Here is a 22,845-nt window from a genome sequence, read left to right as displayed (position 1 = left end):
TGTTTAAGCCTCTTTGCTCTACACAACTCTCCACATGTTTCTCAGTGTAATAATATTTTGTTTTAGTGTCTGTGGAATTTTAGCCAATAGTGATTTAAGTGTCTTTTCCAGGGACACGTCAACATATAGATTAGGGATAGAGAGTCTATTCCTAAATTAGAGTATATGTTAATCAAAATCCTTGAAGATGAGCAGTTCTAAAATATTCCAACCAGCCATTCTGGCACCAACAACCATTCCATGACATTCAGAGTCACTTAAATCACCTCCCCCCTCCATACAGATGCTTGGTTTGCACTTCAGAAGTTGCTGTCATGTAATCGGACGATTAGATATTGGTGTTAACCAGAACAGGTGAAACTAAAGAAGTGGTTGCTAAGTGTATGTCCAAACTGATGTCGCAGGCCTCAGGTCATTTTATTATTACTAATGTTCATAATGTTCATAATATACAGTTAAAGCTAGTCTAAAATATGATGCCATACATTCTCGTTAGATAAAAGTGAGTGTAGCAGACACATACTGGATTAAAATAATCTTATTTGTTCACAGGTGCACGACTATAAAGAGGGAACTCCGGAGGAGAAAACCTTCTATATTGAACTGTGGGATGTCGGAGGATCTATTGGCAGTGCCAGTAGTGTCATAAGCACCAGAGCAGTCTTCTATAATTCAGTTAATGGTAAAGTTTGTTTCACTTGATCATTCAGATTCAGTTTGTAATCATGAGGTCTGTTATTCAAATATATTCTTTATTCTTTATAAGCATTATTCAATGAGACCAAGAGGTGTTTGGCCTCTGGTGCGCAAAAGAGAATCCTTTTTACCATATAGAAGTTTTGTAAATGAACTGGTGCAGTCGATGACTGCAGCTGCAAACCTCAAAAATTCTCAATGGTTTATATATTAAAGTTTTTTTACAAATATATGACCCCTAACGATACTTGGTGAACAGATCCTGTCAAGCCTTGTTTTCCTATTCACACAAACTATAAAGAAATGAGACAGATCAAGCTACTTGAATGCTGTGACATGATGTAGAAAGAATTAAATATGCGTCATAATAAATCAGGTATTGCCTTTGACTTTGGTGACACCTTGTGGAAATTTGTGGAACAGCAGGTCATGCCAAATGTTCATGGGAAATCTTAAGAACATTTGAAAAAAATCCACCGTCACTCAGTCTTTTTCCACACATAAAACTGTAATATTTCACCTGAGAAAGAAAATACTTTACCGTCTTTGAGGTTGTGGCTGATGTGTTTTGTTTTTCAGGACTGCACGAACCCGAGATACCTGGCAGCAGGCACATCAAATGCAGTGAAGCTAAGCAGGTTCTTTGATAAGGTGAGAAACCCATAGTTATGTCATCAAACACGTTATACTGTTATTTAATGTGAAGTGGGGCAACACCATTTTTGAATATCACAGTATAAAGAAACCTCCAACCACTAATTTTCAAGTTAACCACAGTTGCACATTTGAAAATACTTCCTGTATAATGGAGTTGTACCGAAGTTGTAACCTGTGATTCAAATTAAACTGATTCATTAAAATGGTTGATAATCAAAAGTACAGTTTGGTTATGAGAATTGTGTATGATGATGGATTTAAATCATCTTCTCCCATCCTCTAACAGGTTATAGAAAAGAGATATTTCACAAGGGATCCAAGTCAGGTAATTGTCACATGGTTTAGGCTTCATTTCTTTCATAACAATAAGACAAACAAACCACAGTGTTATAATAATATCTCCTTGGTAAAAAAGATGATTGAACCCAAAATTTTTAGAATCCTTTTGAGACTAATGAGGTGTAATTTTAAGGCATTGATTTTCTTTTAAATCACACTTTGTTTTACTTCTCTTTTCAGATGACAGGTTTCACTGACAGAAAACGGTTCAACTTCAAGAGTGTGCACTATGACTGATGATGCATGAATGCTACAGCGATGGTTTGGGGTTTTATCATAGAGTGTTTAGGCTTTTTTTTTTTTTCTCTTTACCACAACCACCACACTCACTGAAATACTTTCTATATCTGTTCTGCCTCTACCCACAATCTGTACACTGTCATTTCTCCTTAATCCATTCAGTCTAAACACATGTACAGTTTGCATTAAAGAAGGACTTTAAGAGTAAAATGTTCTTGCACTGTGATTTAAAATGACATGAGCACTATATTTATGTATGCATAGTGAGACTCACCATTGAATAACAATACAATTTCAAGCATTCTTGTTCAGTTTTTAATGCAAAAAAACCCCAAAGCCTTGATATTTGATAATTAATGGAAGAAATGAACACATTTTTGCCCACTGCATAATGTCTCACTCAACATTCCTATTTCCCTGCATGACTTTCTTGATCCATGGAAGGAAGAATTGTATCTTTGTGAAGACATGAGGGTACCTGGTATCACTACAGTCTTGGGCAGTATAAGCCGTTATACCCTGAGGCTTGCCATCACAAATGAGTGGTCCGCCAGAATCACCCTGTAGGAAAAAGACAAAAGACCTAGATTCAGTAGAGGGAAGAACTCATTTGTTTTTGTCGAAATAAAAAAACAAAAGGGTGTGAAATAGTTTGCCTTTTCACTGTTCTACTTTAATATAATTAAATAGTGGCTTTACCTGGCAAACTCCTCCCTTCTTCTTGTTAAATGTGGTGCATATCATGCGATCACTTTTGAAGTGTTCTTTCCATATGGTTTTGCACTCAAAGGTGAACTGAGTCTTCTCTGTGGTTTCCCTCAGTAATTTTGAGGCAGGCTCCTGAAATTCAGTTCGGCCCCAGCCAGCAACGACACATGGAACATTGGCATGGATCTCATTGTCTTTATCAGGCAACTCGATGGCTCTGACATACTTGTTCAGTTTGGCTTTCTTTTTCAACTGGAAGAAAAAAATGAAACAATGTACTTTACAATAAGAGTGAGAATGACAATACAGCCCGTCGTCCCCACATCCTCACCTGCTTCAGTGCAAATGTGTGAACACAACACACAACGTCTTGCATCACTTCATATTGCAGCATGATAAATGAAACTAAAAGGACTCTGTTCAAACACGGACTAAGATCAGCATTTAAATGGTTTCTGCGTTTACTTTACCTTAAGAAGCATAATGTCATAATCATATTTTCCAGTGAATTTTGGATGTGAATAGTATGCAGCCACTTTGATCCGTTGCTGACTTTTCTCACTCTTGCTTATGTTGTGTGCCCCAAGTACCACAGTCATGTCTTGAGTCCTGTCACACCAGAGAACATGCAATACTATTAATATATATTATTATAATCACTATTATTTATGGCAAAGACATAAATGGATTATTGGATTGATAAGAATAAAACAAACTCACTGTTTGCAGTGTGCTGCTGTCAAAACAAAGTCCTCCCGAATGAGAATGCCACCACATGCTTGTTCTTTAGAAAACTGGAGTGATGCCATATAGGGCCTGGAATGAGGCGTTGAAATGGTACCATGTACTATGCCAACCTCACTTCCCCCTGATATGAGGGGGGAAGAAAAATGAATACAGACATTACAGAATACAAATGAACTATTATGAAATTAAATGGTATTAATATTAATATTTTAAAGGAAAATACGTTTAAAAATAAAGGGAAAAAAAGCACATAACATGAAATTAAATCCTAAACATGTCATTCATAATAAGGAATTTACAACCACGTTGTAGTAGTTCTGAGGAATATTCATAATCTTACCAGCTGGGGTGAAGAAATAAAGGAACAATATAATGCAGAACATTTGCATCATTGTCAACCTGCAGCTACGCCGTCTGGCTGAGGCTGCGTCCCCCCTTCACCTTTTGTAGTCAACCCTCAAACTCCCTCAATCGAAACTCTGTGGGCAGGTGTCAAAGGCAAGGAGATATTTACTGCAACACAAGTGAGACTTCTCTAACTGTCAACTTCACCAACACACACAGACAATGCCATACACGGTAAATAGGAAATACAATCTAGAAAATAGTGGCAGAGAACAGACTTTCTCTCCTGGGCTCTGTTCAGGATGTTAAGGCATGTCTACAAATATGGCTTAGTGATAAAACAGCCCAGCAGAATTCCAATATAAATATAAAAATATATATATATATATATATAAAAAAACCTACTAAAATACAACTGCTTGTCCCGCAAATGTGTCTTCCCATCAATGCGACACAGACAAAAATCTGTCACTTTATTTAAAATTCCTAAAGATGAGGAAAATGAAGAATAAAAAGAAGGGCTGCTTCATATATACACATGTATAATCTGTACAAACACTGACGAACAACGACATTCACCTGCTTTGGTCCCCACTAAAGCGTGTATGAGTGTGGTGTAGTGCATTAGGAAGAGAGGACAGTGCTCCTTCAGTGGACATGCACTCAAATACCTGCTTTAGTGGGGACCAATTAAAGCAGGCGAATGTCGCTTCTCTATACGTTTAGCTGTACGGTTAGCTGTAGGGGACTGGTTTGAAAGAGGAGTGAAGGAAGGCCGTCTGTTTTAAACCTTGAGGAAACCGTCACTTCCTGGAGGAGGTGAACTAAGACACCAATTATCAGCCACCTACAACACTGTCCTGAGCCGTAAGACTGTAAAAGACAGACTGTTACAAGAAATCCCACTTTATAATAATAATGACTGATAGAACTGGTCACTCAGTTAACCCTTTACCCTATTCAGAATTTATACCATTCTATAATGTAAATCCGTCCATCCATCCACCTAATCCAATCCATCCATCTGGATCAACATTCACACACAGAACAACAATAGTGAAGTCAGTCTCTCAGGTGACCCTAATGACCCCCTTTTACACTTTGACTCAGCTGAAACCAACAACCTGAAACTGGGTCAGAGGGGTGAATGATCTCTAATGTTCAACTTTATGACTCTCTTGACTGTTTTTTTCCACCAGTTAATCTGAATTGAAGAAGCCTCTTGGACGGGAGGTGAACAGCTGACTGCAGAAGACTAAATTGAACACTTAGCAACCTTTTTTAAATTTGGCACGGTGGTCAGAAGAGAATGTTTTTTTCTTGCTTTACACACACTTTAAAAAGTTCAAACATCAGGCAACACCACATCTGTGTGGACGGAACGCTTCTCCGACATAAAAAGTATGCTAAGTGAAAAAATATACAATTCAGAACAAAGTAATTTTATAGATTAAATGAGGAAACAATCAGAGATTATACACATCATGGAGTGTAGTAATGCAATTTTCAAATTTCTTTTGATTTCCTCTGCTGAGTTTCAGTAGAACATCACATACAGGCCTGTAGTCACATGTCTCTTAGCAATTCATTTGCTGTACTCAATTTGGTAACATGATGTGTGGTTAAGAGACATGTTATCTCGAGGGCAGAGTGCCTTTGTGTGGCAGACCAGATGTGACCTGTGGGCTTTAGGTTTGACACGTGCTGTAAATTACATCATCTTTGCTGCAGGACACATTAAAGCCAGAGAGACCTTTGTTCATCTTCACTCATAAACATTACTGGTCAATCATAGTTCTACATACGTTTGTCCTTGAGGTCTGTCACTAATAAATCATTGTGTATCCCTTCCAAATTATTAATATTAAAAATATATCACATTTCTGGATATGCGTACAGGGGAACGAACAACAAACACAACATTCACAGGAAATTAAATACAGCCAGGTTGCAGCCAATCAACTGCAATTTAAAAGATTATTCCAGTTCAGTCCATTTAAGGCATTATATAATTCTTACGAGTCAAAAGTGTTAAACCGTAACCACAAGGTTAGGCTTCGATTTAAACACGTCTGGTCCTGGACTTTGGAGGAATGGCATTCTGCTTAACTATTCACGTGAGCATCTGTCTTTACTTTAACTGTCATGTCTTTAGTTTTTGGAACAAAAATAGCTCTAATGTGTTATTTCTGCTGTTGGAAGCACTTTTAAGTGTCTTTGAAGGAAACAAGTTGATAAGCTCTGTCGTTTAACAGGCACCTGGTACAAAGTATGTTTATCAAAAGAGTCGCAGGTTTTAAGGCACGATATAAGTTGTTAAAAGTCAGTGTGTGAAACCTTCAGCAACATTTACTGAAAACAAAAAGTTTTTTTTTGCTGTTAAATTGTACACTGAAAGTCAATTGAATGAAATCAAATGAAGCAAGTGTATCCTTCAACCTGGATTTTGGAGGATTGGCATCTCCTAAACGCTTCATACTAGGATTTTATGATGCACATTTTTCAGAACTGAACACAAGAACAAAAAGAGCCATACATTCAGTTGTATAATTTCTACTGTCCACTAGGTGGAAGCATTTCAGCATCCAAAGAAGAAGTACACGTTTAACCTGAGAATATTTATGTTAATATCAATCTGTGTGATCTCTGTTATTGGCATGATGGCAGGTCAGGAAATCAAGCCAATTTAAACTTTATTGACAAGTTTAATATATTAGTAATTGTTCACCACTGATTCTTATGAGGAAGAAACTCATATGAATGGACAAGTAATGACCGAAAGTACATTTAAAAAAAAAAAGAAAATTATACAAATATAGTATATATCATTAATCATTTCAGATAAAATGCAAGTAATTGTCATGATTGTCCTTTTCTGAAAGAGATTATTCATACAGTACACAGTCCCTTACAGATACAGGTGGTATCATCATACTAGAAGATGTGGTCCACCAAGCCCTGGTCTAAATAGACCAGGAGAGAATCATCTCGAAAAACCGGCTCAGTTGAAGCTTTTGGAGAAAATGACTTCATGTGACAGAATTGTTGAATGTAGTTCAGTGCATGGATGAGAACTTGAGCTAACAAGAGAAAATGTGCAGTCAATTTTCACCAGTATCGCACATTTTAAAAAGTTGCAGTAATGGCACCCTGAATTTGACTAACAAATATACATCTGGGTGAAAACACCCTCAATCAACATCATTCACTTCATTGCAGATTTTATATAATCAAATCAATATTGCTTTAAAAAAAACAAAAAAACATTCTACTCCGATTTTGTCTTTCTAAGTCCCTTTCTGCAAATCATACGGGTGCAGAACAAGCAGGATTTCAGTGTCACCCACATAACAATTACGAGGATGGCGATCAAAAAGCCAATGACATCCAGGCTGTGGTACTGAATCCAGTTCAGATCGTGTGCAGCTACTCTTAAATGAGCAGCCCCTTTGTGTCTAATGACAAACTCGGTCCAGAAAACAGCCTGTTCCAAAGGCTGCAGGGGACGATCCAGGTGTATCTCAGACAACGCCACGCTCCTCTCTTTGTAGCTGAGGAGGAAAATAAAGTAGCACACACTGTGACTGCCAACTTATAATTACCACAGACATTACGGTTAGTACTGTAATGTAATGTAAAAGATGTACGTGTCTCTGAAGATAGCTTTCCCTTCAATTGCACCAGCGGCAATAACAAAAATAAGGGAGTCCTAATGACGAGAAAGGACTACAACAAAAAACTTCAGCATGCTTGGGATATGTAATATAAACACATTAAATGCTATGATTTGTAGAATTAAAAATGACTGCAGAGCACGAGGTACATGACACAACCTAAACACTTCAATTTACCACTTTAAACAAGAAAGGTATGCACGCCATCTTCATGAACTTATCTTTGACATATTTCCCTTTGTCTGTTAAGTAAAACCCAATCATAGGCTACCTTACTGCATCGTTTTCGAAGGTACTGCACAACTCACCTTTTATCCTGGATGATGTTTTTCAGTGCTGCCAATAGTTTGTCTGTGGTCATATAATGGATGCTGAGCTCCTCTGCCACGCCACGCGACACCATGTGATGCACGTTGTCTCCCTGGTCCCCAAACAGTGGAAACATCAGCATGGGCACAGCATTGCACATGCCCTCGTAGATACCGTGCGTGCCTCCGTGAGTGATGAAGAGTTTGGCCTTGGGATGGGCTGAGGAGCAAATGTCACAGTCTTAATTAAGAGTTTAAAACTCCACTCTTAAAATTATTGTTTCAACAGTTAAAAAATGTTTCTAAAACATTGTGCAGGAAATTGATTTGGTGACATTTTACACTACAGTGCATTAACAACATTGTAAAAATTGCATAATAGGAGCTTATTTCTATTGCAAGTTCCACCTTGGTGAAATGAAGGTAAGTGTGTTAATAAGTTTTTATTTAGCAACTTATTTCCAAAGGAATATCCAGGTAATGGTTTGTTAATAACAATTACAACAGGCTTCGAACACCTTCATATGAAAATGATTGTGAATCAAAATTGATGTTTTGGCAATTTTACGTGTTTTAGTTGGAATAATTAATTACGTTATAGCTCCACCTCATACATTTGTCTGGCTAAACGTAAACCTTACCTAAGAGATCGTTCTGAGGTAGCCACTTCATGAGCTTGACGTTCTTGGGCACATCCACAAGTGGGACTCCAGTGTATCTCCACAAAACCTGAAACATAAGTAACACCTCTGCATCTCTAACATTCTATTTGCAAGCAAATGTGTCCATCATGACATGAGTGGCATGTTCTAATGAGGGCTGATTTCATTTCAATGGTTTATTGTTACCCTTTGGGGAATTTGTCGAAAGGCTTCAACGAACTGTTGAGCCTTCTCCGCGGGCATTTTGGACACCATCGATCCCAGAGTGAAGACGATAAATCCGTCGTCACCTGAGCCCTCCACAAACTCTGCCACGTCCTACAGGGAGTTTTGAGAAGAAACAAACACTCACTCAAAAAAGAGTCTATAGTTTAACCTACATGTAATGTATGAAGCTAAGTCATCACGAATAGTTAATCTCATCAGCAAAGACAAACATGCACAAGCTAAAGAAAATGTATTTAATCCACTTAAGTTTCAGCATATTGGAGAGACACACACAGAGGGTCCCCTCACCCTTCTCTTTTTTCTAAGATAAGATTAGCCATAGTCAAGGAATCAGTGCTTACACAGATTTCACTCACTCACTCACTGATTCTACCAGAAGTGCAAACAAACCTGTTCTTTTACAGTCATGTCAATCAAACCTTGATTCATTCTGATTCACACTCCTTGAAGTCATCATGTAATCATTTCAGTGTTTTGCTGAAACGTTTTCCCTCTATATTTAAATCAAAAGTGCGTACACACCAAGTGCGTATTAATACCAAGCTGACTAACAGATAAACTGCACATGTTTTCACATTGCAATGTTATTTTGAACATCGCTTTTGCAAAGAGTTACTGAGTGCATAACAGTCTTGTTCCCAAAATCAACAAAATGTGACAAAGTATCTCCAGTATTTACGGTCAACTATTTTTCATCAGTTCAGTTTAGTCAGCTGATGAAAACAAACAAAACAGTTTAGCTGAAACAGTACTAGAGGTATTAAAGGGATTAAAGAGCAACACAATCAACTGATTATTATTCTCCAATAGGTAATTACTATGAGTCACTCCTTTAGTATTGTATAACATGGCCATTTAGCAAATTAAACTAACAATTAGTGCCACTTCTCTGATTTTCACTCTCTCTATATTTTGCTCTGGCCCAACTCAAAAGCATGAACACGTGTTTGGCTAAAAGTGAATCCATATGTGTTGCCCGCTTATTTATTCTGAAATACATTCTTTGCATACTCACTGCTGGCAGAGGGGCGCTATTAGCACAGTTGATTCCTCCAATGAAGACCATGTTTGGCATGATAGGCTTGGGCCATTCATAAACAAAATCATATCTGAGAAGCCAGATAGCACCGTGACTAATAAGATCCATGTAGGTCATGTCTTCCCCAAAATACCTGCTGACCATTTCATCGTAGTGGCCAAAGAGTACTTTGCACATATACAAGTCCATAACAGACATGAGCATGTTCTTGACTCTCTGCGGGAAGGTCATGACGTTTGTATTTCCAGAGAAGGCAGAAGGAATATAAGAAGCAGGAATGGGGCATCGGTTTGCTCTCAAATCCAGCTGACATGGAAGTCCACGCAGGAAATACACAGCAGGAATAGAAAAAACACGAGCCAGGATGGAACCGCAGGGAAGGAAGGGGTCTGTAAGCACCATATCGAAGCCCTTTTCTCTCAGTTGACTCATTAGTTGCTGGTTGTTCAGCAAACTCTCACAACCTTTCAGCTGTAGTGTAGTAAAGTCAACGAAGCGCTGCACATTGACAAACATATCTGTGATATCTGGTGGCTTGACGAAAACCCCGTCTGATAGTTCTCTGAATGATCCATCCATCTCAGCTTTGGTGTATTGCACGGGGTAGACCTCAGTCTTGAAGGACTCTGACTCTCGGATCAACAGGCTGCTTTCAGGCACCAGCACCAAGACGTCATGTCCCCTGCGGGCGAGCTCCTTCACCAGAATCTTCATGCTAAGCCAGTGGCTTCCATCCATTGGCACAACTAGCACCTTTCCCCCCTCAACGGGCCCCAGACTGAGGCAGCACAGTAAGGCGACCAGCCCCAGTGTTGGAAACCACTCCCTCATGGCTCCCTGGCTCATTGCTTTCTCTCCGTCCTGCAGCCTTGCCTGTTGGAAGAGCTAATGGTGCCTGATGTTAAGGAGTGGCTTTAAATGAGTGTGTGTGAGAGTGAGTGCGTGTTTAAATTCCGCAGGGAGTTCAAGCTGCATTCAGGAGGCAAGCTATTATGTAACCACAGAAGACAGAGATATCCAATCAATTCCATGCTGAAATGTACCAATCAGAGTTTGTCATAAGTTAATCATTTTCTACTGTGAAACATGCAGTGTCATGTGACTTGTGTAACACAACCTTTCCCACTACTAGATAAATACAATTGTCCAACAATAAAAAAAAAACAAAGAAACATTTAATACCAATGAATGTGACCATAAAAATTAATTATGTTTCTTGTTTTTATTTCTCCAGACAAATGTTGTAATAAATGCAGTCATTATTGTTTGTGTTGTAACTTATTTCCTTTAACTGTCAATCTGTCAGTCATGGTGGCGTGCATGTCTGCATGTCGTAAATCTTTTTTTTTTTTTATCTTGGCTGTGACTTCTCTCTTACACACACATGAATGCGAGTTGTTGCATGTATGCGTGTTTCATCTCTCACTCTAGTCACACCATCGTGTACCTTCAGCCACTGGAAAGGGACATGTAGCGTGCAAAGGAAGCCGGTAATGTGAAACCAACGCCCTCCCCTTTTGAGGAAGTGAGATTTGATTTACAACTTTACTTTAACTACCTCATCTTAAAAGAGCTGCTTCATTCTTATTTCTCCACACAATGTGAAAAACTCAACAGAATAAAGTTAGGGTCACACTTGCATTTACAATGAAGTTGGCTGTACTCTTGTTAAACAAAAAAAAGAAAGGGGAGTAGGAGGGAGAGCCCACTGAGGGTAGGGGGGTTGGGTTTTAGTGGGATTGTTTTCATAAGGATTATTCCTTGTTGTTTTGTTGAAAGCTGCTTTTGAGCCATGCTGGTGCTTATAGCCAGACTGCCCAGCACAACTTGTATTGCTACTGTTGAATGAATTGTTCTCCCACATGATGAATTCCCACTGACCTTTTTTTTCCCCACTCGCCCCACAAAAGAGCTGATACTTGCTGCCTGTTTTCTTTGGGATGGAATGCCATGAAATTTGACACGTGTATCCTGTTTAGATGTTCCTCCACTTTTGTGCAGTTCTAAAGGAGCCTCAGCAGCCAGTGAGAGAGAGCCATTTCAACAATGCTGCTGCCATGGAAATGGGAGAAAGTGGGAAGTCTTTCGGGTTGGCATGAGATTCTTTAAATGAATACATTATGAGAAATGCAGCTTCCACAATGCATCCAGAAATATTTTCATTCAGAAAACTGTCATTTAATCTGGGCTGACCTCAATCATATAGTAGTTTGTTGTCCTTCTAGGTAAAACTACTTTTCAGTGAGGAAAACATGTCATGTCTTGGTTTATGTGAGCACACAAGCAGGGTTAACACACTTTAACTATAATATACACACAAACTCAACTATTATAAACATACTTCAGCTTATAGTGTATGTATAGTAATGTACAATGTATAGTGACTATCACAGAGATTGAAAAAAGACAGACTAAACAACATTTTACATAATCAGTCCACACTGGGGCCCTCAGTGTATACAAACACAATAAACACAATAGGATTTGTTTCTGGTGCGACTCTGCCGCCCACATCATCACCAGGAATTCAGTAATCACATCACTCCTGTCCTTAAACAACTCCACTTATCAAATACCCTAGCAATTTTAAAAATGTGCTACACAGCTTCAAGGCCAGGCATACCACTCTGTATGTAACCATTGTATGCACTATTAAATCTACTTTTCTTCCAATTTCATTTACTGTAATGTCTTTTTTTTTATTTTTACTCTGCCTGTAAAGTGACCTTGAGTGAGTTGAAAGACACCTAAAATGAAATGTATTATGATTATTATGATATTACAGCCTAATAGTAGCAACACAAAAGCAGTAAAAAGTGGCCAAATTCCTGCAACGGTTTCTCAGTCCTGAAAGCTCATGACCTCGTCCAAAAAACTGTTCACATAGCTACAAGTGACACCTCAAAAGGAACAGTGATATTCTCCATCTCCAACACTGCACACAGTAACGTTTTTGTGGCTGCTGCTCGTCTTTTCTGAGATGCAAAAAAACAACAACAAAAAGTGGCTGAAATTAAATGCTTCCACCTGTTAACTTTGTGTACAGACTTGTGCTAAGCTGCATAATGGGTTTCAAAGTGAAACCTTTCATGTTGTTTCTGTAAAGATTGGTAATTAAAATATTTGTTCAAGACAGAACGTGTATACTCAACATTCCAGACTGACGTACAGCACGTGCTATTATCCTGCATAGCTGAAATACAGGAGTGAAGCAACCCCCAATGTAAACAAAATAGATACATACTTTTACTTCTATAAAAAAACTGACAATCCATGTGGACAAACCTGACAATATTCCACACTGAAAAAAACCAAGAAGATAATTTGTGCCATTTAACTTGACAGACAAGTTGTTGACAGACACAGGTGTGCGCCTGACAGCACAACCAAGTCAAAGACATACTTCATTTCAAATAAATCATAAGGTTCTAACTGCTATTGCTTTAAGGTTGGTTTGATTTGTCTATTTTCTTGCACACTTTGAGTGGCTTGTGTTTATTTTCCAGATATCCAACATCAAATTACATTTTTTATTACATCACTTTTGTATTAGCTCTCATTCTCAGTGAATTGAAGTAAAATATGTAAGACTTCTTGATTTATTCCTCTCAAATTTGGATCACAAATGTGTTTAAACCTGTACCTTTACTACAACGATCCATCATAACATTTATACCCTCAACCTCTGAGTTGAATAGAAAGAAAAGATTGAGTGTCACGTTCTGTAACTATTAAGTTCTGTTCTAAAACCTCCAAGTATCTCAACCTGAGTGTCAGGGATGTTCCTCCATGTTAGGAAGGTCACTAAATAGCTTAAGCCTATATCTGCCATCCCTGAACTAAGATAGGGATGACTTAAATATTGTGTCCTGAGAACCTTAGTTATATGGTAAGTTTCACTGGGTGCTATTCATACCTTAACCTCTGAGTTGGGCTGAAAAGATTATCTTGTTCTAAAACCTCTGAATATTTCAACCCAGGCAACAGGGCTATTCTTCCATGTTAAGAAGGTCACTGAGTGGTTTTAACCTATATCTGCCATCCCTGACCTACAATTAATTTTAGATTCCTTAGCGGCACAATTCAATCCATAAAAGGCTGCTAAAGGTAATCATTGGTTAACTTTTAATTATCATCGATATTTAATCAAAAAGTTATTTTAATCAATTGGAGTCAGATTTAATAAATAATTACTTTAATTTGAAAAACCTTAACTTTGTTACGGAAAGACCGAATACGCATTATGTGTCTCTAAATATTTCCTCCCCTAGAAACAGATCGATCGATTATCAAAATAGTTGATGGTTCATTTAGTAATCGATTAAACGTTGCAGCCCTCACTAACAAACACACTAAGATTTTAACAAATAAGGCTTTTGTTTGTTCATACGTAACATCACTGAGGATGTGTCCAGGTTGCATCATAGTTGGTGTATGTCACAAGTTACATCTTTTTCTACAACTCGTGGAAAAGTGGAGCAAAAAGCAAAAATGTTACATTTATATTTTCTGTTGAGTTATTACTAGTCGTGCTCATATACAGAATACCTTTCACCCAGTGTGATGAAAGGATGAACAGTGGGTAAAAGGTATGTGCTTGTGCAGTATACCATTTACCAACAGTGATGAAAGGTCAGTCAAGTCAACTTAAAATCAACAAGGTTGATGAAAGTGCCAGAGTTAAAGGCAGAGCAACATAAAAAGTATACTACATAAAATCAATAAAATAGTAAAATAAAATAGTAAAGACCTCATACCACTTTATAATTCAAGTTTTTTTTTAATCCACATACATAATCACTCCTCCTCCAGTTAATTACCAACCCATCCAGGTCAGAATTCATTCCTTTATCAGTGTTGATTCATGTTTATTATTTTTAAAATTATTTTGTACATTGATTTAAATTGTCCTTAATGTTACTCAACTTTGCATTCAAGCTTTTGCTATTGAAATGGATTATGTTATGTTATGAGTTATGTTGTTATTATCTCCAAATAGATGAATGGGTTCCTTTAGACCCATGGTTCTCAAAAGTGAGCTTCCTCTGGTGGTGCTTGGAGGAAAATCAGAAATACTGTTCTACTTCATTTACCAGGGTATGTCATCGGAGTGGAGCCGAGGAATTTTGACCAGAGTGCGTTAAAAATTAAACAAATAACATAATAATAAATTCAATACTAAAAATTACAGTCACCTAATCTCTCGCTCCATCTTAATCTAATTTCACTATATCAGTGTGTGAAGTGTATGTGAGAAAGAGGAGGATGACTAGAGAGCAAATTATCTTATTGGGAATAAATCTGCCTCCTGTGAAAAGTTTGTAGCTGACTTTACCCGACCTATTCACACCACTGTATTTTAACATTGGTGGTAATTGTGGTGCTTGGTAAAAAAAAGTTTGAGAACCCTTTCCTTTTGTGTACCTGCCTGCTTGGTCTGGGCCCTTGGATTAATTATCCATCCCAAATTACTGGAACTGATGGTGGACATTTAGGGGATGTTGACTGATATAGACTGCCATCTAGTGGCTACTACGTTATACTCTGAAACATGTGGTTGCAATATAATGCAAAGGAATAAAGAACTTTAAGAAGAACCACTGCTTTAAACAGTGTCAGAGTTGTGTGTCGTTGATTGTAAGTGTTCATACCTCCAGTTTGTGATGCTTTCACGTTCTTGTCCATGTTTCTGATCACAACCTTGGCAGTATCTATGGCTTACTCCCGTGTTCCTTTTGTCAAATGTTCGTTTATGAAGACGCTTGGTCCGTTAAGCTTCCTTTACTTTTATACGTTCGTGTTTTCTGTTGACACATTTCATGGTGTTGGCTGGTTTGTCACTGTCATAGTTCACTTCAACCTCCGTGAATGGAAGAAGGTGAATCACTTGTTGCTCTGTGGAGCTAACGTCCAGTTCGCCGGGCTGCTTTCCGGTTGTTAGCAATCACAGCACGAGTGTTTGCCCGCGGTTTGATACTGTTCTAACTCCGTTCTCAAGGTAAACCAGACACAGTGACATGCCCCGGTTAAGCCACTTGTCGTCAATGCCTTTTTAGGACCTATATATATAATGCATGTAAGAATATCATGACGTTGCGCCAAGTCAACTGTTAAGATGCAAGCTAGTAAGACAACGAGCCACAGCTCCTCCAGTGGACACGCCCCCTGTGTTTCAGGTTGCCGCTTAAATGCAGAGGCGATTCTAGAGTCTCTTGGGGCCCTGGCAAGAATTCACAGGAGGCCCCTCCAACCAGCATTTATCACCAGTCTATGATAAATAATCTGACAAAAACATGATGAAATAAAAAAAAAAAAAAATAAAAAAAGTTCACAATTCTTATTTCAGAATAAGAATATAAACATTAAAAACTTGCAATTCAAAAAAGAGAATTCTAAGGAGCAGTAAAAAGCACAATAATCAAAACATAAATAATTAGAGTACTGTATAATCTGCACTTCTTACCATTGTCTTGTTTTCTTTTCTCCTCTTCCTCTTTTTTCATATTGCCAGGCAGATAACTTTTCTTCATTTTGATAGAGCCACTCTAACTTGTTTGAGTCACACAGGACTCGATGCAGATTTGTCACAATGTCCAATCAGCGTTGAGATTCACCAGATGAAATCATAGATAACTTTTTAACTCAAGTTGAACACATTTATTTATTTAGGTGTTACCAACTCATGTATTTTTTTTTTAAGTTTGTAAACCATTTTCTTTTTTCCCCCCAAACAAGTATATTCTCTGATTAACATGGCTTCAGAGTTACACAACAAAAGAACAAAACGAGCAATAAGGCCTTGTGAAGAAGCTTATACATTTATTTTACTTCCACTAGATGGAAGCATTTTACTTTAGTAGTTCCAAAGAAAGCAAACAAGTAAATAAACAAGTGACCTTTTACACGCACCTGGTAAAATGTAACTTGCCATTATCATGTTAATGTTTATTAAATGATTTGCAGTTATTTAAGACAACGTATTGTGTGGAACCCTTTTTACTGAAACCAAAATGCTATTGTGAGATGATGATGGTTGACAATTTGAAAATACACATATATTTCGATTGGGATCACCAAAATGAATCCACTTCACTCGCAGTAAGTAAGTGTGTATACCTTTTCAACTTGAGTTTGGAAGAATGGCATATGCTTAACTCTTCATACTATCTTTCAGTTTTACATAATTTCAGAGCTGAGCAACATAAGAACAAAAATAACAGTAATCGGAATATGAGGAAGCAGATAGCCTCATACAGTTGTATTATTTCTATTTCCCCACCAGATGGAAGCATTTCAGCATCCAAGGAGGAAGTAAGGTGATAAACGTTGTCCTGTTCAAGGTACTTGGTAAAAATCATAACCTGAGAGTGTTTATGTTAATATTTATCGTGTCAAGTTGCAATTAAAGCAGCATGTGCAAAAAATGAAGTGCATTTGAACTCATTGAGAGATTTCAGATATACATTGTTCACTGTGTCTTATGAGGAAGTTCTTTATTTATTTATACAGTACACAGTGCCTTACAGATGCAGGTGTTATCACCATACTAGAAGGTGTGTCACAACAAGCTCTGGTCACAATAGATCAATAAAGAACCATCTGGGGGAGGTGACTGTACCTGAACATATTATAAATTGTACTCATTTAGTGAGAAGGTTTTAAGAAAACAAGCGGAGTGAACGACATCCTTTAATTTCAAATTTCAAAAGACATATGACAGGATTGTTGAATGTAGCTCAGTGCAAGGGCGAGAAAGAAAACCTGAGATTGCACAGTAGAAGAGAAAGACATCACAATCAATCATTGCCAGCATCACAGCTGATGTTTGATAAACACAAATATGCATCTGTGTGGAATGACCCTGAATTCCTTGAGCCTCCCTCAATTCAAATGAATATTGCATTGGAAAAGAAAAATACATTCGACTCGGTCTTTTGAGGTTCTCAGTCATCAAGTCATCGTCAGTAGTTAGCTGTAGGCAATTGGACTTGCTTGAGTTAAGTTGAAGACTTTTTTACCTCTCATCCAAGAGGCTTCTTCAGCTCCGCAATGAAGAGATGAAATGTCTCCAACTCAACACTCTACTCTGATTTTTTCTTTCCAAGTCCCTTTCTGCAAATCCTACGGGTGCAGAACAAGCAGGATTTCACGGTCACCAACACAACAATTACAAGGATGACAATCAAAAAGCCAATGACATCCAGGCTGTGGTACTGAATCCAGTTCAACTCGTGTGCAGCTACTCTTAGATGACCAGCTCCTTTGTGTCTAATGACAAACTCGGTCCAGAAAACAGCCTGTTCCAAAGGCTGCAGGGGACGATCCAGGTGTATCTCAGACAACTCCACCATCTTCTCTTTGTAGCTGAGGAGGGAAAATAAAGTAGCACACACTGTGACTGCCAATCAAGTAATGTAAAAGATGTATGTGGTGTATATAACCTTAAAAATAAGTGAACCCGAATGACGATTGCTATCATTTGTAGAATGAAACTATTGCAGAGTAGGAGGTACATGTGAAAACCTAAACACTTCGATTTACCACTTTAAACAAGAACGAAATAGCAGTTGAAATCAAAGGCTACTTCATTGTATACTGTCTTACCTTTTATCATGGAGGACTTTATGCAGCGCTGCCGTTAGTTTCTCTATTGTCACATCATGGATGCTCAGTTTCTCTGCAACGCCACGCATCACCATGCGATGCACGTTTTCTCCCTGGTCCCCAAACAGTGGAAACATCAGCATAGGGACAGCATTGCAGATGCCCTCGTAGATCCCGTGGGAGCCTCCGTGAGTGATGAAGAGTTTAGCCTTGGGATGGGCTGAGGAGCAAATGTTATTTGTAATGAAAATGTCAGTCAGAAAAAATCGGAATACCTACAATTACCATATTGTTCCTGTAATGTGATGTACCGTGTTTCCAATTATTTTACTAATTAAATATTTGTTTGACAGAATAATTTGTCTGGATAAAAGTAAACATTACCCAAGAGATCCTTCTGAGGTAGCCACTTCATGAGCCTGACATTCTTGGGCACATCCACAAGTGGGACCCCAGTGTATCTCCACAAAACCTGAAACGGAAGTAACACCTCTGCATCTCTAACATTCTATGTGCAAACAAATCATGACAAGTGAGTGGCATTTTTTCAACCAGTTAAAGGGAGAAATTCCACCCTAATGAGGGCTGATTTCATTTAATGGTTTATTGTTACCCTTTGGGGAATTTGTCGAAAGGCTTCAATGAACTGTTGAGCCTTCTCCGCGGGCATTTTGGACACCATCGATCCCAGAGTGAAGACGATAAATCCGTCGTCACCTGAGCCATCCACAAACTCCGCCACGTCCTACAGGGAGTTTTGAGAAGGAACAAACATTCAGTCAAAAAATGTCTATAGTTTAACCTACGTAATGTATGAAGTTAAGTCAATAATCATATCTTACATCACTTCTACTTGATCTACTGCTAAACCTAATTTTCAAAGGAAATGTAATTGATCCACTTAAGTTTCAGCATAGTAGATACAAACATCTTTGTGCGTATGTGAGCAAATCTTTGTTTGATACACACAAATAAAACAGTGATACACACAGTGTTTGCAGACTCACACACACACACACACACACACACACACACATCACTCACTGATTCGACCAGAAGAGCAAACAAACCTGTTCTTTCACAGTCATGTCAATGAAAGCTTGATGAATTGTGATTTGCGTTCCATCATTTCAGTCTTTTGCTGAAACTTTTTCCTCCATATATGCACACTCACATAGAAATCTTATTTTGAGTTTTGATTTTGCAGAGTTTCTTGGTAAATAATAAACATTCGTGGCCAAGTCAGCTGCTGCGATCAGAATTTGCAGGATCTAACGCTAAAACAATTCAAGAGGTACTAAAGGGATTTCAGAGCAACATTTAATTACTACGAGCGTTCTCTTTGATATTTAACATAACGGATAAATTGTGGCACACTGTCTTTGCATACTCACTGCTGGCAGAGGAGCGCTATCAGCACAGTTGATTCCTCCAATGAAGACCATGTTTGGCATGATAGGTTTGGGATATTCAAAAACAAAGTCATATCTGAGAAGCCAGATATCACCGTGACTAATAAGATCCATGTAGGTCATGTCTTCCCCAAAATACCTGCTGACCATTTCATCATAGTGGCCAAAGAGTACTTTGCACAAATAGGACTCCACACCAGACATGAGCATGTTCTTGACTCTCTGTGGGAAGGTCATGACGTTTGTATTTCCAGAGAAGGCAGAAGGAATATAAGAAGTAGGGAAGGGGCATCGGTTTGCCCTCAAATCCAGCTGACATGGAAGTCCATGCAGGAAATACACAGAAGGAATAGAAAAAACACGAGCCAGGATGGAACCGCAGGGAAGGAAGGGGTCTGTAAGCACCATATCGAAGCCCTTTTCTCTCAGTTGACTCATTAGTTGCTGGTTGTTCAGCAAACTCTCACAACCTTTCAGCTGTAGTGTAGTAAAGTCAACGAAGCGCTGCACATTGGCAAACATATCTGTTATTTTTGGTGGCTTGAGTATCGCGTCCCCTTCTAGGTGACTGAATGATCCATCCATCTCAGCTTTGGTGTATTGCACGGGGTAGACCTCAGTCTTGAAGGACTCTGACTCTCGGATCAACAGGCTGCTTTCAGGCACCAGCACCAAGACGTCATGTCCCCTGCGGGCGAGCTCCTGCACCAGAATCTTCATGCTAAGCCAGTGGCTTCCATCGACTGGCACAACCAGCACCTTTCCCCCGTCAACAGGCCCCAGACTGAGGCAGCACAGTAAGGCGACCAGCCCCAGTGTTGGAAACCACTCCCTCATGGCTCTCTGGCTCATTGCTTTCTCTCCGTCCTGCAGCCTTGCCTGTTGGAAGAGCTAATGGTGCCTGATGTTAAGGAGTGGCTTTAAATGAGTGCGCGTGAGAGTGAGGGTGTGTTTAAGAAGTTCAAGTGCATTCACAGGAGGGTTATTATGACATAGTATTATGAGGCAAGTTATTATGAATGTAATTTGGCTTGTGTGACACAACTTTCACACTAACCTAAAAACAAAACAGCTGTCCAACAATGGAAAATATAACTACTAAAGATTAGTGAACGTTTGACAGTGAAAGTGTAAAGATGCTTGTGTTCTTATATATTCCCTGTAATTGTTAATCATGGTGCCATGCACGTTTTGCATGTTGTAAATCTTTATTATCTTGGCTGCCACTTCTCTCTTCCAGGCACATGAATGCGAGCTGTTGCATGTACCCGTCCTCGTGCACCTTCAGCCACTGTGAAAAGTGTAGCGTGCGAAGCCAGCTGTAATCTGAAACCAACACCCTCCTCTTCTGTGGATGGCGATTACATCGAGTAAACAATGTTGTGTGTGGAACGAAACCTTGAATTATAACTTCACTTTCATTCGACCACGTTATCCTGAATGAGCTGTTTAGTTCTTGTTTTCCACAATGTGTAAGGCTATATAGAATCAAGTTAGAGTAACACATGCATTTACTGTACAAATGCAGTTGACTGTAACACACACACAGACACACACACACACACACAAAAGAATGAGGAGTAGGAGGCAGAGCCCACTGCGGTTGAGGGGTTGGGTTTGAGTCGAGTTGTTTTCATAGGGATTATTGCTTCAACAGAAAGTTGTTTTGTTGAGAGCTGGTTTTCAGCCAGGCTCATGCTTACAGCCAGACTGTCCAGTACAACTTTTCACCTACTGTCGAATGAATCGCTCTACCACGTGATTTTTTTCACTCGCTGCACAAAAGCTGGGTTAAGGTGGATTGTCCTTTCTTTTGTGAAAATTCTCAAAACCCATTTATATTATTTTGTAATAAGAACCAAAAACAGAATGAATATCTTGATAGTTCCGTGTCACCTGTTAATTAATGAAGCACACGAGACACGCAAATGACGCGGGTCTACGTTTCCTGGCTGAACTCGGAAAGCCTTTGTGCTGGATACAGAGACCTGCTGCAGTGTGTGTGTGTGTGTGTGTGTGTGTGTGTGTGTGTGTGTGTGAGAGAGAGACCGACTGTCCCCTGTACTACTACACAAGCAGGGTAAAGACACCTATCACGGTTTATCACACATCCTTAAACAGACTACTGAATACAAATTTTTTTTTTTACACCACATTTAAAACACAAGCGCGTCGCATCAGTCCAGTCAGGACAGCTGAACAGAGACAAAAGTCAGGACCCAGCATTACCATTCAGGTTTTTCAACTAACTAACCACTTGCCTGACTGATGAAGGACTGTTTTGTTCTGTTTCTTGAAAAGGCTGCTTACACGACTTACCTAAAGCCTGAAACACAAAAGCAGTGAAAAGTCGCCAACTTCCTGTCTCGACATCTCACATCTCTCAAAAAACTGGTCCCACAGTTAAAAGTGACGCCTGTAAAGGAACAGTGATATTCTCTATCTCCATCACTGCACACAGTAATGTTATGTGGGTGTGGGCAATTTATTTCTTCTTTTTTCTGAAATAAAACGCTTCTATGTGTAAATATTGTGTTTAGTACTCGTAAAGATTTGAAATTCAAATATTTGCTCAAAACAGAACGTACAAACACAGGAGTGAAGTGAATCTCATCATGAACACACATATTCATAAAAGCTGAGTATCCATGTCGACAAACCTGACCTAATATTCCATATCACAAAACAGGAAGATACTCTGGCCTTTCATTGTCTGCTGGTACAACTAAGTCATACAGAAATTTAGATAAATGTCAAATTTAGTTTATTTTCCTTCACAGTCCTTTTCAATTAAAGTGTTTAAACAAGAGAACCGTCAGACTGAAATGGAAAGAAAGCGGCCTTTTGTTTGTGATTGCAACACTTTTGTTTTTGCTCCCATTCTCCTTTCAGTCAAACATTTCCTACATGCACACAAACGGCTTATTTCTTTGTCGAAATTTGGTTAACAAATGCGTTAAAATATCTGTATCATTGAGCACGTTATCTTTACGCAAGCTATAGCATTGCAGGTGAGACACGTGAAGATGCTGGGATTAGTGCACAGGTGAGCCTTGGGCACTCTAAAATGTGCAAAACACCCTTTTGTAAAGTGAGGCAGAGAAGTTGTATATCTGGTAAACGACCCTCCCCCCTGCAAAACCTGTGGCATCTGTGGCATTGTGTCGCATGAAAAACTGCACATTT

At 38.8% G+C, this 22,845-nt stretch overlaps 3 protein-coding genes and 1 long non-coding RNA gene across 4 annotated transcripts; 1 reads left to right on the top strand and 3 right to left on the bottom strand.

The window, feature by feature from the left end:
• Window positions 1-1,189: 1,189 nt before the first annotated feature.
• On the top strand, window positions 1,190-2,142 carry LOC131454672 (uncharacterized). Its single transcript, XR_009239325.1, has 3 exons — window positions 1,190-1,347; window positions 1,640-1,678; window positions 1,873-2,142. It is a non-coding gene; the product is annotated as an uncharacterized LOC131454672 (long non-coding RNA).
• Window positions 2,143-2,223: 81 nt separating this feature from the next.
• Window positions 2,224-4,130, bottom strand: LOC131454655 (mast cell protease 4-like). The gene is made up of 5 exons (XM_058622566.1): window positions 3,728-4,130; window positions 3,361-3,508; window positions 3,111-3,249; window positions 2,632-2,892; window positions 2,224-2,493 (listed from the first exon to the last, which is right to left on the bottom strand). Exons 1-5 carry the CDS (start codon window positions 3,777-3,779, stop codon window positions 2,329-2,331), a joined length of 765 nt encoding a protein of 254 aa, XP_058478549.1. The 5' UTR covers window positions 3,780-4,130; the 3' UTR covers window positions 2,224-2,328.
• A 2,278-nt stretch (window positions 4,131-6,408) lies between these two features.
• On the bottom strand, window positions 6,409-10,607 carry LOC131454639 (UDP-glucuronosyltransferase-like). The gene is made up of 5 exons (XM_058622565.1): window positions 9,620-10,607; window positions 8,563-8,694; window positions 8,356-8,443; window positions 7,715-7,934; window positions 6,409-7,283 (listed from the first exon to the last, which is right to left on the bottom strand). Exons 1-5 carry the CDS (start codon window positions 10,487-10,489, stop codon window positions 7,001-7,003), a joined length of 1,593 nt encoding a protein of 530 aa, XP_058478548.1. The 5' UTR covers window positions 10,490-10,607; the 3' UTR covers window positions 6,409-7,000.
• Window positions 10,608-17,319: 6,712 nt separating this feature from the next.
• LOC131455656 (UDP-glucuronosyltransferase-like) lies at window positions 17,320-20,571 on the bottom strand. Its single transcript, XM_058623463.1, has 5 exons — window positions 19,642-20,571; window positions 18,861-18,992; window positions 18,632-18,719; window positions 18,248-18,467; window positions 17,320-18,007 (listed from the first exon to the last, which is right to left on the bottom strand). The coding sequence occupies exons 1-5, from the start codon at window positions 20,509-20,511 to the stop codon at window positions 17,725-17,727; spliced, it is 1,593 nt and encodes a 530-aa protein (XP_058479446.1). The 5' UTR covers window positions 20,512-20,571; the 3' UTR covers window positions 17,320-17,724.
• Window positions 20,572-22,845: the final 2,274 nt, after the last annotated feature.

Source organism: Solea solea, chromosome 2, assembly GCF_958295425.1.
Source record: "Solea solea chromosome 2, fSolSol10.1, whole genome shotgun sequence".
NCBI classification, from domain to species: domain Eukaryota; kingdom Metazoa; phylum Chordata; class Actinopteri; order Pleuronectiformes; family Soleidae; genus Solea; species Solea solea.
The sequence above is the reverse complement of the archived record's forward strand: the minus strand, read 5'-3'. Positions and strand labels throughout refer to the sequence as shown.